Consider the following 15,392-nt stretch of genomic DNA (forward strand, 5'->3'; position numbering starts at 1 on the left):
AGCAAAATGTCAATTTTTCAAATTTCGAGACCCCCCCCCCCAAAAAAATGTGTCCTCTTACACCCCCCCCCCGCTTATTCAGCGGTCGGCTGAGTCGTTGCGATTTTTTTGGGACAAAAAAAAAAAAAAAATGACCTCTTACCCCCCAACTCTTTCACAACTCTGTCTGTTTCTATAGGAACAAATTAAGGTCTTTTGTCGTTATTCATCCTCAAATAATATTCTTAACACCTTGCAAGGATTCTAGTTGAATAATAGTGATAATAGTATACTCCCCTAAGCATGTTGTTTGGCTCTAAGATGGATCCTTTAACATCTCTTCTAATATATGGAACAAATAAACTTCGCAATCAACATCCCAAAAGGAGGAATGTTTTTAATAATCTCCTATTCATACAAAGCAAATAGAAGGCTGGTTACAAGTGTAATCGAAAAATTGCTCATTTTTTTGTCGAGCAATTATTTTTGTACGGATATAGTCATGTCTTTCCTAAAAATTGCTCTGACAACACCATAAATACAAACAAGGAGGTATGCTTTGCTTAAAAACTTAATGATAATGCGCTTAAGCTAATAATACATCGCAAATATACTCTCTCCTATTTCGTTTTCTGTTAGTTTGTTTTTATTTTTTGTTTGTGTAACCCAGATGACTTTCCTATCCTTAACTGCTGTTCGCCATGAATTTGGTGGTGGATGCAATTGCCAGAAGCGTTGACATGGCAACGATTTTGTATTCTTCAGTAAACCGAAACATTGTTATGATAGTATAATATAACATATTTTGATCATCATTCCACAATACCATTTGCACATTTAATTGACATACGTTTTACATAACAGTCATTATAAGCATAACTATGTTAGATTCGAACTGGTTTTGTTGGTTCCTTTGAATATATATTGATTGCATACGAGATGTCCTTCATCTTTGTTTATGACTTTAATTTACGTAATGCATCGTTTTTATTAATATTAGGTGTGGTATCATTATTTCATTCTTATTATTGTTATGCCTATCATCGTCATCATTATGACTAACACATTTTGTGATATCATTATCAATAACATTATGATAATCATATAGTAATAGTTACAGCAGTAGAATTAGTTGCAGTAGTACAGTAGTAGAAGTAGTAGTTATATTTATTATCATCACCATTATCATGATATTCATTATTATTATAGTAATGACTTCACGTGTTTTAAAAATTTGTCTTATGACTATCATATTGCAAGAATACAAAGCCTCGATAAATCCTGATACTTCTGTTTAATTACAGAATTTGCCCCCTCCTGTGCCCCTATAGTCTTTAAAAAAATCTAGTGTAACTTCGCTAAAGCCTCTTTTATCTTAGAAACTTCTTTTTCAATGTTGCGCAGTGAACTTTCTGTAACTCTCGTTACTCCTTGTAATCGATGCTTTAAAATTTCAAAGTCTCTCCTGAGTTCGGCGTCCTCAAAGTCGCGCCAATGGCCGTATTATTTTGTCTCCGAACCGGATTGCTGCCAGACCAGCCCTTGCCACCCCACGCGGAGCATCCCAAAGAGCTAGGAGCATGGCCCTGGGAAGCGGGGGTGCTGGGGGTGCTGCAGCACCCCCGGAATTTTTCCAGGGGGGGCATAGCACCCCCTGCAAATTTTTTCGGTATGATATATTAACTGTATATATACGAAATTATAACGTTTCTTTCACAAAATCATATACAATTACCCCTCGAAGCTTTAAAAAAAAAAAATTTATATAAAAAATAAAGAAATTGTGGTAATTGGTGACCAAAAATGACAGACCTTACCCCACCCCAATACCGATCAAACAAATTTTCAAATTATAGAGATATTGTGCGAGAAAAAAAAATGACCTCCTACCCCCCCCCCCCCCCCCCCCCCCCCCCCCCCCCCCCGCTTATTCAACGGCTGGCTGAGTCGTTGCGAAAATTTCGCAATATATATATCTCAGCGGCTTCGGTGAAAAAAATCGTTCCCAGGACCCTGAGCACTCCCGGTGAAAAAATCGTTCCCAGGGGCCTGGCTAGGAGCTCTATTAACTCGGCCCAATCGCCTGTTTCGAAGCTTCTGATACTTGAACCGAGTGAAACGAGATTTTTGACATTGCTGCTGATTTCTTCTGTAGGGTTATGTCCACCTACATTGCCCTTAAAGCAACCTCGTTTCAAACAAGATGGTCTGTTTATCTTATAAAGGGCCGCAAAGACCAACTCAAAATTGATTTCCTTACCATCACCCTTCATCAGCTTTTCCTTGATCTCTCGAATTTCGCTGCAACAGTGGACACCTGAATTGCTACATGGTGAATACTTACTTAAAATCTTCACTGAGCTTATTTTTTTCATGTTCTCTTCAATAAATGTTATTACTCCATGTTCGGCGTGATGTTTGGCACTGCTCTTATGGATGAGGAACGTCTTTTTTCCGCTTACTAGCGTCACAATGCTGACACACATAGCACCATGGGTGTCGATCCTTACGTAATACCTATTGTTCAGGGGGGGGGGGTGAATGAATAGATCATCCCCCTGAACAATAGGTATCAATTACGGATCGACACCCATGCATAGCACTATCCTTCCATTGAATCCGAGTATTCCCTACAGCATGGAGGCCACTCTCGATATACATCTTTAGTATCTCCTGACCGTTCATCTCAGTGTTGCTACTAATCTCCATTTTGTTGAATTCAGTAAGATGACATCTGAACTCGAACCCCTGTTTTTTTTTTTAGCAAAACCATAAAGAGGGCGTTGAAACCACAGGCGTACACCCACAGGTTGTGTGTCTGGACAGTTAAGTTGTCCTGACATATCATATCAATCATAGGCAGAGGCCACGCCACTTCTGAAAAATGGCCCTTTTTCTTTGTCACGTACCCATTTCCTTTCTAATTTCCCTTTTGATGATAGGTGCCCCCTTTTACTGGACAGTTGCCCTTTTCTTTTCTACCAAATTCCCTTTTCCCTTCTGATAATTACGTACCCCCCTTTTTTCTAATAAGTGCCCCTTCCCCCGTTTATAAATGCTCCTTTTCACAGATCTTCTGATAAGTGCTCCTTTCAAATATGATAAGTTTCCCTGGTTATTTTTGATAAGTGTACCTTTTCCTTTCTAATAATTGCTTTTGGATATTAAAGTGCCCCTTTCTAACTGTATATTCCTACTGTCGCGTAAAAAAAAAAAAAAATCCAAGGGGGGGGGGGTTTACACACAAAAAAATACCAAAGGGGGGGGGTTAACTCCCCCCCCCCCCCCGTGTACGCGCCTGCCCAGTGGTAACTGATCTTTACTACGATAAACCACGGTCTCTTTTTGAACTTAAGTTAAGGTTTTTTAGTGTGTAAAACTGCTAAAGATTTACTTATATTGTCAACGTAAAACCCCCTTTCCTCTAAAGAATAATCTTAGTTAGAGCAACATTGCTATCCATTCAAATATATGGACGGAGGAATTGGGTACGGAAAAGTAGTCGATTGGAAATATAGCTTTTTGACGGCGCTCAATTTCAGTAATGCACTAATATGAATCAGAAAAAGTATCACAAGCAAGCAAACAAAGCGAAACGAAAATTAGCCCCCCCCCCCCCCAAAAAAAAGTACAAATACAAATACAAGTATGTTGCATGAAATATGAACCAAGACGCAAAGCGCTTGGTATTATTTTGTTGAAGGAGGTCAAAACGGGTTCATTGGATTAAGAACAACATTCAGGTCTGTAGTTGCAGACTATGGACAAGTCCATTTGGGACCGTGTGCAAAACTGCATAAACTGAAAAGTATAGTCTTTATCGCATACACATACAGATGGCCCATGATCAGTACTTCTACTATAGTAGTAATAATAATAAGGTAATGATATAAAAAATAATAACAACAACAAAAACGATGTTTCAATATCACTTTATGAACACTCCTGTTTATTAACAAAGGGAGTAATAGTACATAGTAGCAAAGAGAAAAGCCCATGCCAGTCTTTTATAATACAATAATGAAAATAAATAATATAATAATAATATGCCTTATAATGAGAAAAATAAAAATGAAAATAAATAGAAGAAAATTTATAACGTCTCCTTTCTTAAGAACATGTACGCCCTAAAGCTGAAGCAATAAGCGTATGTAGAGAATGCAATAATAATATTGCTACAAAAGATTTGCAAGTGGCAAAAGAAGTCAATGTAGCTCAATTGAACAGAAACGGTAACATCACTTACAATTCACAAACCAGGAAATGTAAGAAAGATGGAAAATAAGTGCTGATAACCTAACATATTAGTATACTACCGGAATCTATATTTCCTTTTTTCCAGAAAATTGAGAAGATCCTAATTTCTAATTCCGCATGCATGCTCTGATAGATTTATCCCACGATGAAAGAGGAAAATGACTTTGAATTGAAATGAAAATGTATAGCTAAGACTGACATATCAAATCAAATTTAACTGTTCTCATGATCATTCAGAATTTGAGACTTCGGTGATTGTGCCTTAGTTAAAGACTACATCTGTAGACCACCGAGTGCACCATCCGCAGTATTAGTGTCGTGTGCAGAGCGGATAGTCTGGCAGATAAGACCCTGTGATAAGCCCCCTCATAAATATTTTGTACGAATTGCGTCAATTATGTATTTATTTTTGACAATACAAGTTAAAGTAGCCGATACAAAATAGTTGAATGTGTTTTGTATTGCAGACGTGACCTGTATAATTTCCATTAATCATTATTAGTTTTATGCACTCGGAACGTGAGACCGCACGCACAGGTCTGCTCTATAATCTATACAAGGATAGTAAGGGGGCGTGGTGCGGTATATGAATATTCATTATGTTATTGTGTGCACTCGGGGCACCACAAAACAAGCTGTGGCTCGAGTGCAAATTTCGACGCTCCTGTGTTCATAAATGACAGAAAAATACAAAGAACTTTAATTTCTAGAGGATTGATGTTCATTAATCTCCACATTATCAGGGATGATATCATTTTCGGAGTTAGGTCTGATGATCTAAATATTAAATAAACATTTATAGATCTTTAAGGTCGCATGTACTTTATGTAGTTTAGGTTATACAGGTTAAAACAAATCCTGATGAGTTTAAGCACAATCTAATATTAATGACAAACTATAACAAAACGTTAACAAATAATTAACATAATTATATCAACAATAAAGGCGAGTCGGGGAGGGGCTTCTTTTTTTGAAGGGCCTACTGGAAGGTCGATTTGGGGAAAACAATGCACATTTTAGGAGAAATTTTAAATCGGATGTATTCTATGTGATTTCATGCAGCTGCTAATATTTTTACAAAGTCAAAGTAAAACGTGTCACACCTCTCAGATGTGAATTGGGGCAATTATCAGAGGTGAAGGGGCATTTTTCAGAGGTAGTAGGGCACTTACCAGAGATGAAAAGGGGCATTAATGATAATGGAAAAAGGAAACGTATTGCAAATGAAAAGGAGCAATTGTCAACAAAAAATGGGTTGGCCTACTTATCAGATGTGAATAGGGGAATTTATCAGCCTGAAAAGGGCATTTATGAGAAAGATAAGGGGCTTTTATTTACAAAAATTGGGGGGGGGGGTAGGCCTACTTATCACATGGAACATGGGCGATTAATAAAATGGAAATGGGGCACATGTCAAAATCGAAGAGGCACTTATTAGAAGGGAAAGGGGCACTTCTTACAAAGGAAGAGGGGCAATTGTCAAAGTAAAATGGGGGCACATTTCCTATGTAAATAGTGTCATTTTGAGGCTACCTGAACAAATTTGGCGGTTGCACCGTGCCCCTCGGGAGTGCCACCTCTGATTATGATTAGCAATTTCAACAATTCAATAAATCCTGATAATTTCCAAACATACAATAAAATTATTTATATTTGATACATACTGTGAATGGTAACGTCCAGACACTTTTCAGTAATACTGATATTCCATGAATAGTACTCACTTTTCTTACGGAATAGAGGTGTGGGGAGCACTTACAAGACTAGCCTAAGAAGTATATTATATTCACAGAAAATGGCAGTTCGTGCTATAACATTTAGTGAATGGAGAACTCCTTCAGATCCATTATTTAAAAGATTGCGAATCCTAAATGTGTATAAATCACATGATTTATCCATTTCTACTTTCATGTTTGATCTAGTCAATGACCGTTATTTGCATCATATTTTGATAGAGTACTGTGACATTATAGAACATAGTTATTCCACAAGACAAAAAGAAGGTGGACAATCACGTCTTCCAAAATTAAGAACGACACAAGGTCAATTTTCATTGTCTTTTGTGGGCTGTGAATTTTGGAATAGATTACCTGTTGATGTCAGATTGACAAGGTCTAGAAACAGGTTTCGGAATTCTGTTACAAGTCATTTGTTGAACAAGTCATGAATGAAATATCAAGTGTACACCATTCATAATTCATATGTTACATTATTAGTTTGATTATTGTAAGACATTGTTGAGTATTGATTCTTGTTTGGTTTTTTTAAGTATCGATTGTAAAAGTAAATTCATTATTTTTTTTGTTTTGTTACGTTCTCTAAACTGATTTGTACCAAAATACTTTGTTTAGCTGTTTAAGGGGTTAGGCTCGACTAGCACATGTGCTATTATCTGGCCCCTTTTACCAACCAATAGTTTCTCTTCTTTTAGATGTATATGTAAATTACTGTATGAAATGTATTGCTGTTGCTGTTGGTATATAAATAAATCAATCAAATCAAATACACTATATTTAATGTAATTCCTCAGAAGGCTTCTGTATTTCTTCACAGGGTTGGCATAACCGGGAGGGGCCATATACTCCAGGCCTACTCCAGGTTCAAAATACTAATAGAGGGAATCGGTCGAGACTTCCATTAAATTTCGAAAGATTAAACATGACTACCCTCTTTCCGAATAACTTATTATTCCTACCTGCATAAAATGGAATTGCATTAGAATATTTAGGTGTCTTTCATACAGTCCGAAGCCTATTTGCAAATGGTGATCCATAACATACAGGCATTATAAATAGTTTATTTTTGTATGGTTATTCAGCGAATTTTAGAAAACAAGAGCAGTTCAACATTATTTATCCATCTAGAAGCCACACAAGGCCGGTCACATGATTCAAGCCAGCCAAACTCAGAAAAACTGCCCGCACTTAATACTGTACGTGTCACGTATTTAAATAACATTGAATATTCAAACTATTATTCGTGTGCAATAATGAGGGCGAGCATGCGAGCGCTACTCGAGTGCAAACCCAACCCCCTCTAGTCTCTAAGGTGTTTAAATCTTTATCTCAAAGTATGACAGAAAAGAGATCATAATCATAGTTGTATCCCTCCCCCTCTCCCCTTCCCCCTTGGGGTAGGGAAGGCGAAATTTGAGAAAACAATATAATTATAACAATATTCTTAATACGTCCATGCTCAATTTTTTGCATTTCGTGTGGAACAACGAGTAAAAAGTATAACCATGCAGTTTATCCTCTCGTCTCCTCGTCAGGCGTTGTTTCGAAATTTTGGAACACGTAGAATGCAGCTTGGAACATGAACAATGTAATAATTTGAATGATGGGAGTGTGTAGGCAAAACAGTACAATTACCAAAAGATAGAAATTTTGGAACACGTAGAATGCAGCTTAGAACATGTACAATGCAATAATTTGAATGATGGGAGTGTGTAGGCAAAACAATACAATTACCCAAAGATAGAAATTTTGGAACACGTAGAATGCAGCTTGGAACATGTACAATGCAATAATTTGAATGATGGGAGTGTGTAGGCAAAACAATATTATCCCCTAAAGATAGAAATTTTGGAACACGTAGAATGCAGCTTGGAACATGTACAATGCAATAATTTGAATGATGGGAGTGTGTAGGCAAAACAATACAATTACCCAAAGATAGAAAATTTGGAACACGTAGAATGCAGCTTGGAACATGTACAATGCAATAATTTGAATGATGGGAGTGTGTAGGCAAAACAATACAATTACCCAAAGATATATTTGGAACACGTAGAATGCAGCTTGGAACATGTACAATGCAATAATTTGAATGATTGGAGTGTGTAGGCAAAACAATACAATTACCCAAAGATAGAAATTTTGAAACACGTAGAATGCAGCTTGGAACATGTACAATGCAATAATTTGAATGATTGGAGTGTGTAGGCAAAACAATACAATTACCCAAAGATTGAAATTTTGAAACACGTATTATAGAATGCAGCTGGAACATATAGGCTACAATGCAATAATTTGAATGATGGGAGTGTGTAGGCAAAACAATACAATTACCCAAAGATAGAAATTTTGGAACACGTAGAATGCAGCTTGGAACATATACAATGCAATAACTTAAATAATTGGAGTGTGTAGTCAAAACAATACAATTACCGAAAGATAGAAAATTTGGAACACGTAGAATGCAGCTTGAAACATGTACAATGCAATAATTTGAATGATGGGAGTGTGTAGGCAAAACAACACAATTACTAAAAAATAGAAATTTTGGAACACGTAGAATGCAGTTTGGAACATATACCATGCAATAACCTAAATAATGGGAGTGTGTAGTCAAAACAATACAACTACCGAAAGATAGAAAATTTGGAACACGTAGAATGCAGCTTCGAACATGTACAATGCAATAATTTGAAAGATGGGAGTGTGTAGGCAAAACAATACAATTACCAAAAGATAGAAATTTTGGAACACGTAGAATGCAGCTTGGAACATGTACAATGTAATAATTTGAATGATGGGAGTGTGTAGGCAAAACAATACAATTACCCAAAGATAGAAATTTTGAAACACGTAGAATGCAGATTGGAACATGTACAATGCAATAACTTGATTGATGCAAACAATGCACCCATGACAAAGATATAAATTTGGGACACGCAAAATGCAGTTTGGAACAGGTTAGATGCAACAACTTATATTGATGCAAGTATGAAGTCACAACAGTACAATACAAATATAGAAATGCACTAACTTAATTGATGCAAGTATAGATGCAATTAATGTATTCAAAACAATACAAGTGTAGTGAAATACATAATTATATTCTCTTGCTTGAATCAGTAGTGCAGATGTGCTGTCATAGCCTAGATAGATATGCATGCACAGCGTGTACGGACAGTACACACGCCGTGTCGGCACAAGCATAATGCATATTCATTAGGGGGCGTCAACATTTCCTTTACGTAGTGACGTGCGCAAAGCTCTACAGGTTCCAAAAGATTGCCTACCGTGTTAGCGGTGTGCATAAAACTCGATCTAGGTAGGTAGGCAATCTTTTGGAACCTGTAGAGGTTTGCGCACGTCACTACGTAAAGGAAATGTTGACGCCCCCTAACAGGTTGTCCAGCTCGTTATCCGTGGTGTGTTTACCTATTTTTTTGCACACGGATCTTGGAGTGAAAACACATAAAAACCAGAATTTCACCAGTGTTTTGTCACAATCTGAAGCGATAACAGATCATCGAGAGTGATTTACATTACCTTCTGAAACGTACAACACGAGATCAATTTCATCACCATGCCTGACGTCAAGTGTGTCTGCTGCAAGGGTAAGTAAAAAGTCGAAATCATTGTTCGTATACCGTGTACGGTGTAGCGTTTCTAGAAACAAACTGCTCGATTATGATACGGCCATGAGAGGCCCCCGATCACGACACACAATGCAGCCTATCTTCAACTTAGACAGTGCGGTGCGAAATAGGGTCCGTTCTTTCAATCATATGATTATTACACAGAATTACGTAATATCTATTCATCGAGGCAAATATTTAGGTAGAAGTGGATGAGGGTATATACATTCTTAGATACTATTCATGAATATATATATTATGCTAATGAGACGTAAGTACTACGTACAATCTACATTTATTTAGTCTGAGTTGCAGACCCCAAAATGAGTGTCGAATGTGTAGATGTGTACATGGAAATTTTGCATTCAACGGTGTTCCAAATGTATGTGACAAATGAATTATGTCATGTTTTCTTGCCTGTTGCTTCATTTATGTTACATCTACAGTTTTGTCAATAACAGTTTATACCAACAAGCACTGATGCATTTGTGATGGATATGTGGTTTCAAAATTGTTGTTACTTTTATTATAATTTATATTTTATATTATTATATTGTCTCCTTTTTTAAATTCTGAACACAGAGGGAAATGAGTGTGCCTGCACGGGACAGGATTGCTGTACAATTGGCAAATGCTGCAAGGATGGAACCTGCTGTGGAAAATGCTCAAGTGAGTCTTTCATCATTTTCAGTGAACCCTAAAAATTAAAGTGCCTCCTAGTGATTAAGGATTTTTATACTAAAGTCTTTACACAAGGCTTTTAAAAGTATTTATATATTCATAGAAAAAAATTGTTCCAATTGCTCATGCGTTTTTTAAATTTCTTTATACTCTCACCTTTAAATGGGTGCAGGCTTAAATGTCAGACAAAATGGCAATGATTATTTGTGCTCAATATCAATATTCTGGTGTACCGGTATCCATGTTTTTGTTTTTTGTTTGTTTGTTTTTTTGGGGGGGGGGGATCTGACAAAAATATTGACAGCCAAGATACAGGTCTATATGATTTGTCAGGGAGATATGAATTTCACATCTCCTAGGTTTTATTGTTGTTGTCACCTATTAAATTATTTTAAAAATCACTGACAAGCTTAAGGAAAAGGATGTTGAAAATAGTTTAAAACATGTTTATCTCATTTTCCTGGTGAATTTTGGGTCTGCCAAGTGAATTGGGCACAAATGTGTGCCTGCACATATATATATATATATACATATATATATATATACATATATATATATATATATATATATATATATTTTTTTTTTTATTTTTTTTTTTGGGGGGGGGGGGGGTTGAATTTTCCATGTATGCCTAAATGAGGGGCACAGACCAATTGTGCCCATTATATATCCTGCTGTGTAGTCTACATATTATTACATCAGTCTATGGAGACTCAACTACAGTTATACCAACAATAGAGTAGAGACATTTTGATTTGATGTTATTACTTGGTTTATTTTATTTGTCCACAGATGCGGCATGCAAGACGTGTGCTGATGGCTGCACGTGTGGAAGCGGCTGCTCATGCACTGAGGGGAACTGTCCATGCTAGATGAGCTGGGCCCTTTGCTATAGGGATGGCAGGTGAGTTTTTATTAATGTTCATGGCTATAAAAAACGTTTGCCAGTCATAATAGATATTACAGGGTTTGAAGTGTAAGACTGTAAATGTGCACTGCATCAATAGAACTTCTGTTTTAGCTCCTTGTGTCTGACATATCTTTAGCTAGAGGCAAAGTTTTAATGTGTTATTTATGAGGGCTATTTTTCACCTGTTATTGCCAGAGATGGTCAAAGTTTAGCTTTGCTACTTCTGTTATGGAATTGTGTCTAGTTTAAAAAACTCCTCTCCTGCATGAATTTCATTAGGACAGCAACTGGTGCGTAGTACTTTCAATTAAAGAGAATTATGCTAGTGTTATATGTAAACTAAAAGAATATGTACAATATCCGGAGCGGCTCTCATATGAAATGAAATGGAACAATTGTCAATGAATCAATTTGAATATTGATCTAATGTTCATTAAAATGTCAATAAAGTAATACACAAAAAATAAGATTGACATTACTGCATTGTGATATATAAAAAAGGCCAATTAGAAAATCTTTGCAAGTTATGACAATATGTATAGACCTTCCTGTCTTTCATGACTTTTGTATATTTTTTTCAACAACCGGAACAAATTCATTGACTATTTCTGTGTTTTCATATTTTTTCGTACAAACATTTTCAAGCATTTTTTTTTTCTCTCCGTGTCTGTTTCTCTTCTACAGATTGAGCATACAGCTGATGAAGTCACTCAGCGCATCTGCCAACATGCTCCAAGCAGACATGACTTTGTATATACTTTCGACCCGATGTTTTATATTTTTGTTGTAAGATAGTTGTACATGTATATTAAATTAATTTAAACTTTATTTTTTCTAAAATATGAGACTTATTGGCATTAATAGGACTACTTAAAAAACAGTAATTAATTAAGGCCGACAGTAATAATAATACTAATACTCAGTTTTTATATAGCGCTTATTAGAATCACTAAGCGCTTCCAAACTTGGAGATTATTACCCCAGCTTTAGCTGTGCTGCCATGATAGAATTTTTCTCCATTTGTTACTGCCCTGTATTGTAAATTCTTCAGTCTGTTTCTAACTTTTATCAAATTGTCAAATTTGGAATGAAGATAATAATAATATAGCGTATTTGTAATGCGCCAACTCCACATTACTAATGTGTTCGAGACTCACCTATGATTAAATTTAAATAATGCTACAATGTACATTCAGTATGGATTGCTTATTTTCTCTTATGATTTATTTGGGATGGTATATACTGAGGAAATATTAAGTAGATTTATTGCGGTACTTTGAAGAAAAGAGAGATGTGTAATTTAGAGAATTGAGTGCTGCAGAGGAAATGTGGGGAGAATGGAGATTACATAAGAAGCTCAAAGGGTGAAAGAACAACTATAATAGCCTCGGTAATTACAAACTAGCAAGAGAAGGAGTTCGGAGGCCAGAGTCATACATGTACTGCGGGTTACACAGAGAGAGGGAGAAAGAAAAAAGAAAGAAACGTGTACGGGAGAAGGGGAGTGAGTATGACCAGATCGGAATGAGAACAGGGAGAGAGAGAAAGAAAACAAAAAGACGTGGACGAGAGAGAGAGAGTATGACCAGATGGGAGTGAGAAAAAGGAAAGAGAGAAGAAGGAAAAAAAAGACGTAGACGAGAGAGAGAGAGTGAATATGACCAGATAGGAGTGATAAAAGGGAGAGAGAGAGAAGGAAAAAAGACGTAGACGAGAGGGAGAGAGTATGACCCGATGGGAGTGAGGAAAAAAAAGAGAAAGAAAGAAAAAAAGACGTGGACGAGAGTGAGTATGACCAGATAGAAGTGATAAAAGGGAGAGAGGGAGAGAGAAAAGGAAAAAGAAGAAGACGGGGACGAGAAAGAGAGAGTTAATATGACCAGATATGAATGAGAAAAGGTATGAAAGACGGTTGGACGAACGGAAAACGTCAATATGAAAATATAATGGCAAACGTAAAACTAATAAGTGCCCTCTTTTCCCTTTTCAATAACATGTGCCCCTAATTTCAGTTGAAAGCAACTAATAGCGAGTTTCCCCTTTAATCCCCCCCCCCCTCAAAGTTCGCTCGCTTGCATTTATAGTTGATAAAATTATGTTACTTTCATGATTATGTTATGCTTAACTTCCAGTTAGGATTAGTTTTTTTTTGTGTGTAATTTTTCGCACTGCGACTCCACAAATCGTATCCCAGCATCAAAGTTTAATGCTTAATCAGTATCTTGGACCACATAAAAGAGAGAAACAAATATTAAATTATCACCCCAATAATCACAATGTAGGGGTATATACTAATGTACATATAAAAGTATATTTTCGCTTTGATGTTTCCCTTTGTGTAGGTCTCCCTTTTTGTTGTTGCCCCCCCCCCCCACACACACACTTTTGAAGACACTCCGTCGCCCTATAGGGGACACCCTCTCCCAGACCTTCCCCTCGAAAGGGTCAACCTCAATTTACCTCATAATGTCTGAACCCCCCCCCCCCTTCCCTAACTAAAATCCGCCTATAGACAGAGCCTGATTACGAGCTTTTAAGAAATGTTTTAATTCATCCTGGGTCAACCCGTCAAACACGTTCGTTCCATTACGCTACTGCCCCATTTTACAAAACTTGTCATCAGTGACAAATGACAGTTTTTGTTATAAGCTATAGTGAAATCCTTGCGTCTGATTGATTATCAGCAGATTTGTCACTGATTTGTTGCATTTGTCATTGAAAAAGGCTTTGTGAAATGGGGCCCAGGTCTTGCATACACTATAGCATTCATAAACATTAACAAGTGAAAGCTCCTATATCAAACTTTTACAATATTTTATTATTATTATTTCACAAATGACATTTTATTGCACTTGATATTATATAGGCCTGTGTCCTCAATGCGGTTAAACTCTATTAAAAGTAGACCTTGATTGTGGTAAAACCAGAGAGGGAAAATACATTGCCATTTGCAATGTAAATGGTATACGCAATTTCCTGTAATAAAGGCAATAAAGGTCTCTCTTTCTCTCTCTCTCTCTCTCTCCCTCTCTCTATTATTGTGCTCGACTGCTGTTTAGTGAGAATTTGATGCTTACGGAAGGAATCTCGTTAAGGGGGTAGGCCTGTATCATATTCTGATAGGAGGCCTATATGTATTTTCCGTGACGTTCTTAACTTCTTACACACATTACTAGAACCATCAACATATCACATTGACCTGAACTAGAAAGTAAGGAAAAAGCTATTTACTGCGATTACTCGATCCCCCACCCCCCTGAATATAACGGCTCGATCTTGTCTGACCTTATGTCCATTTGACTATACTGAACCCTAAGCCCTACCCGACAGGGCCCTGCCATCCCAAACAGAGAACTGCCAGACTTTTCAAGTATCACATAATAGGTGCCCTCTTGGTTTCTGACATTTTTTTCTTCCATTTTAATTAAATAGTAAACCATTTTCCTTATCTGTTCTGATAAGGGCCATTTTTCATTTCCCCGGGACCTGACCCCCCCCCCCCTTATTTTTCTCGATATAAGGAGATTTTAGTTATAATAATTACGTCTATAATCAGCTAATAAGCTGTGTTGGATGGAAGTCTTCAAAAATCAACAATAATTACATTGTACCTCTTTCTCACTCCTTGCCACATGTCGCTCCTCACAAAAAGTACGCCGGTGGGTAAACAGTGGCGGATTCAGGGGACACAGGGGGCACGTGCCCCCCCCCCCTCCGGTAAAAAAAAATGGGGAAGGGGGAAGGGGGAAAAGAAAAAGGGAGAACAGGAGAAAAAGGAGGGGAAAAGAAAAAGGAGGGGAAAAAGAAAGAAAAGGGAAGAGAGAAAGAAGGAGAAAAGAGGGAGGAGAGAAAAGGGGAGAGGAGAAAAAGGAGGAGGAAAGGAAGAAAGGGGAAGAGAGAGAAGAGAAAAGGCGGAAAAAATTTAATACCTAAAACCCCTGAGCTTCTGGGGGCTCCGCCTAATGGACCCGCATGTAAGATTGGTGGTGATGCAGATTTTTTTCCTGTTTAGTCGATCCTTCATGCCTGCCCCCCCCCCCTAATGAAAAATCCTGGCTACGCCTGCCAGTGGGGTAACTAGGAGAAAGCAATTTTACGTCATATTATTACTCCAGGAAGTGCCTTAAAAATGCGTCTATTGGGGTTGCAAATGCATCCTACTCAGGAAGGGGGTTCTGTGACCCATTAGAGAGCGGC

The 15,392-nt window shown here is 37.2% G+C and overlaps 1 protein-coding gene across 1 annotated transcript; it reads left to right on the forward strand.

Annotated features, from left to right (window-relative positions):
* The first annotated feature begins 9,450 nt into the window (after positions 1-9,450).
* LOC115919944 (metallothionein-B) lies at positions 9,451-12,384 on the forward strand. The gene is made up of 4 exons (XM_030974679.1): positions 9,451-9,583; positions 10,187-10,273; positions 11,078-11,189; positions 11,880-12,384. The coding sequence occupies exons 1-3, from the start codon at positions 9,553-9,555 to the stop codon at positions 11,155-11,157; spliced, it is 198 nt and encodes a 65-aa protein (XP_030830539.1). The 5' UTR covers positions 9,451-9,552; the 3' UTR covers positions 11,158-11,189; positions 11,880-12,384.
* The last annotated feature ends 3,008 nt before the right edge of the window (positions 12,385-15,392 follow it).

Source organism: Strongylocentrotus purpuratus, unplaced genomic scaffold (assembly GCF_000002235.5).
Source record: "Strongylocentrotus purpuratus isolate Spur 01 unplaced genomic scaffold, Spur_5.0 spur5_scaffold_7, whole genome shotgun sequence".
Lineage (NCBI taxonomy): Eukaryota > Metazoa > Echinodermata > Echinoidea > Camarodonta > Strongylocentrotidae > Strongylocentrotus > Strongylocentrotus purpuratus.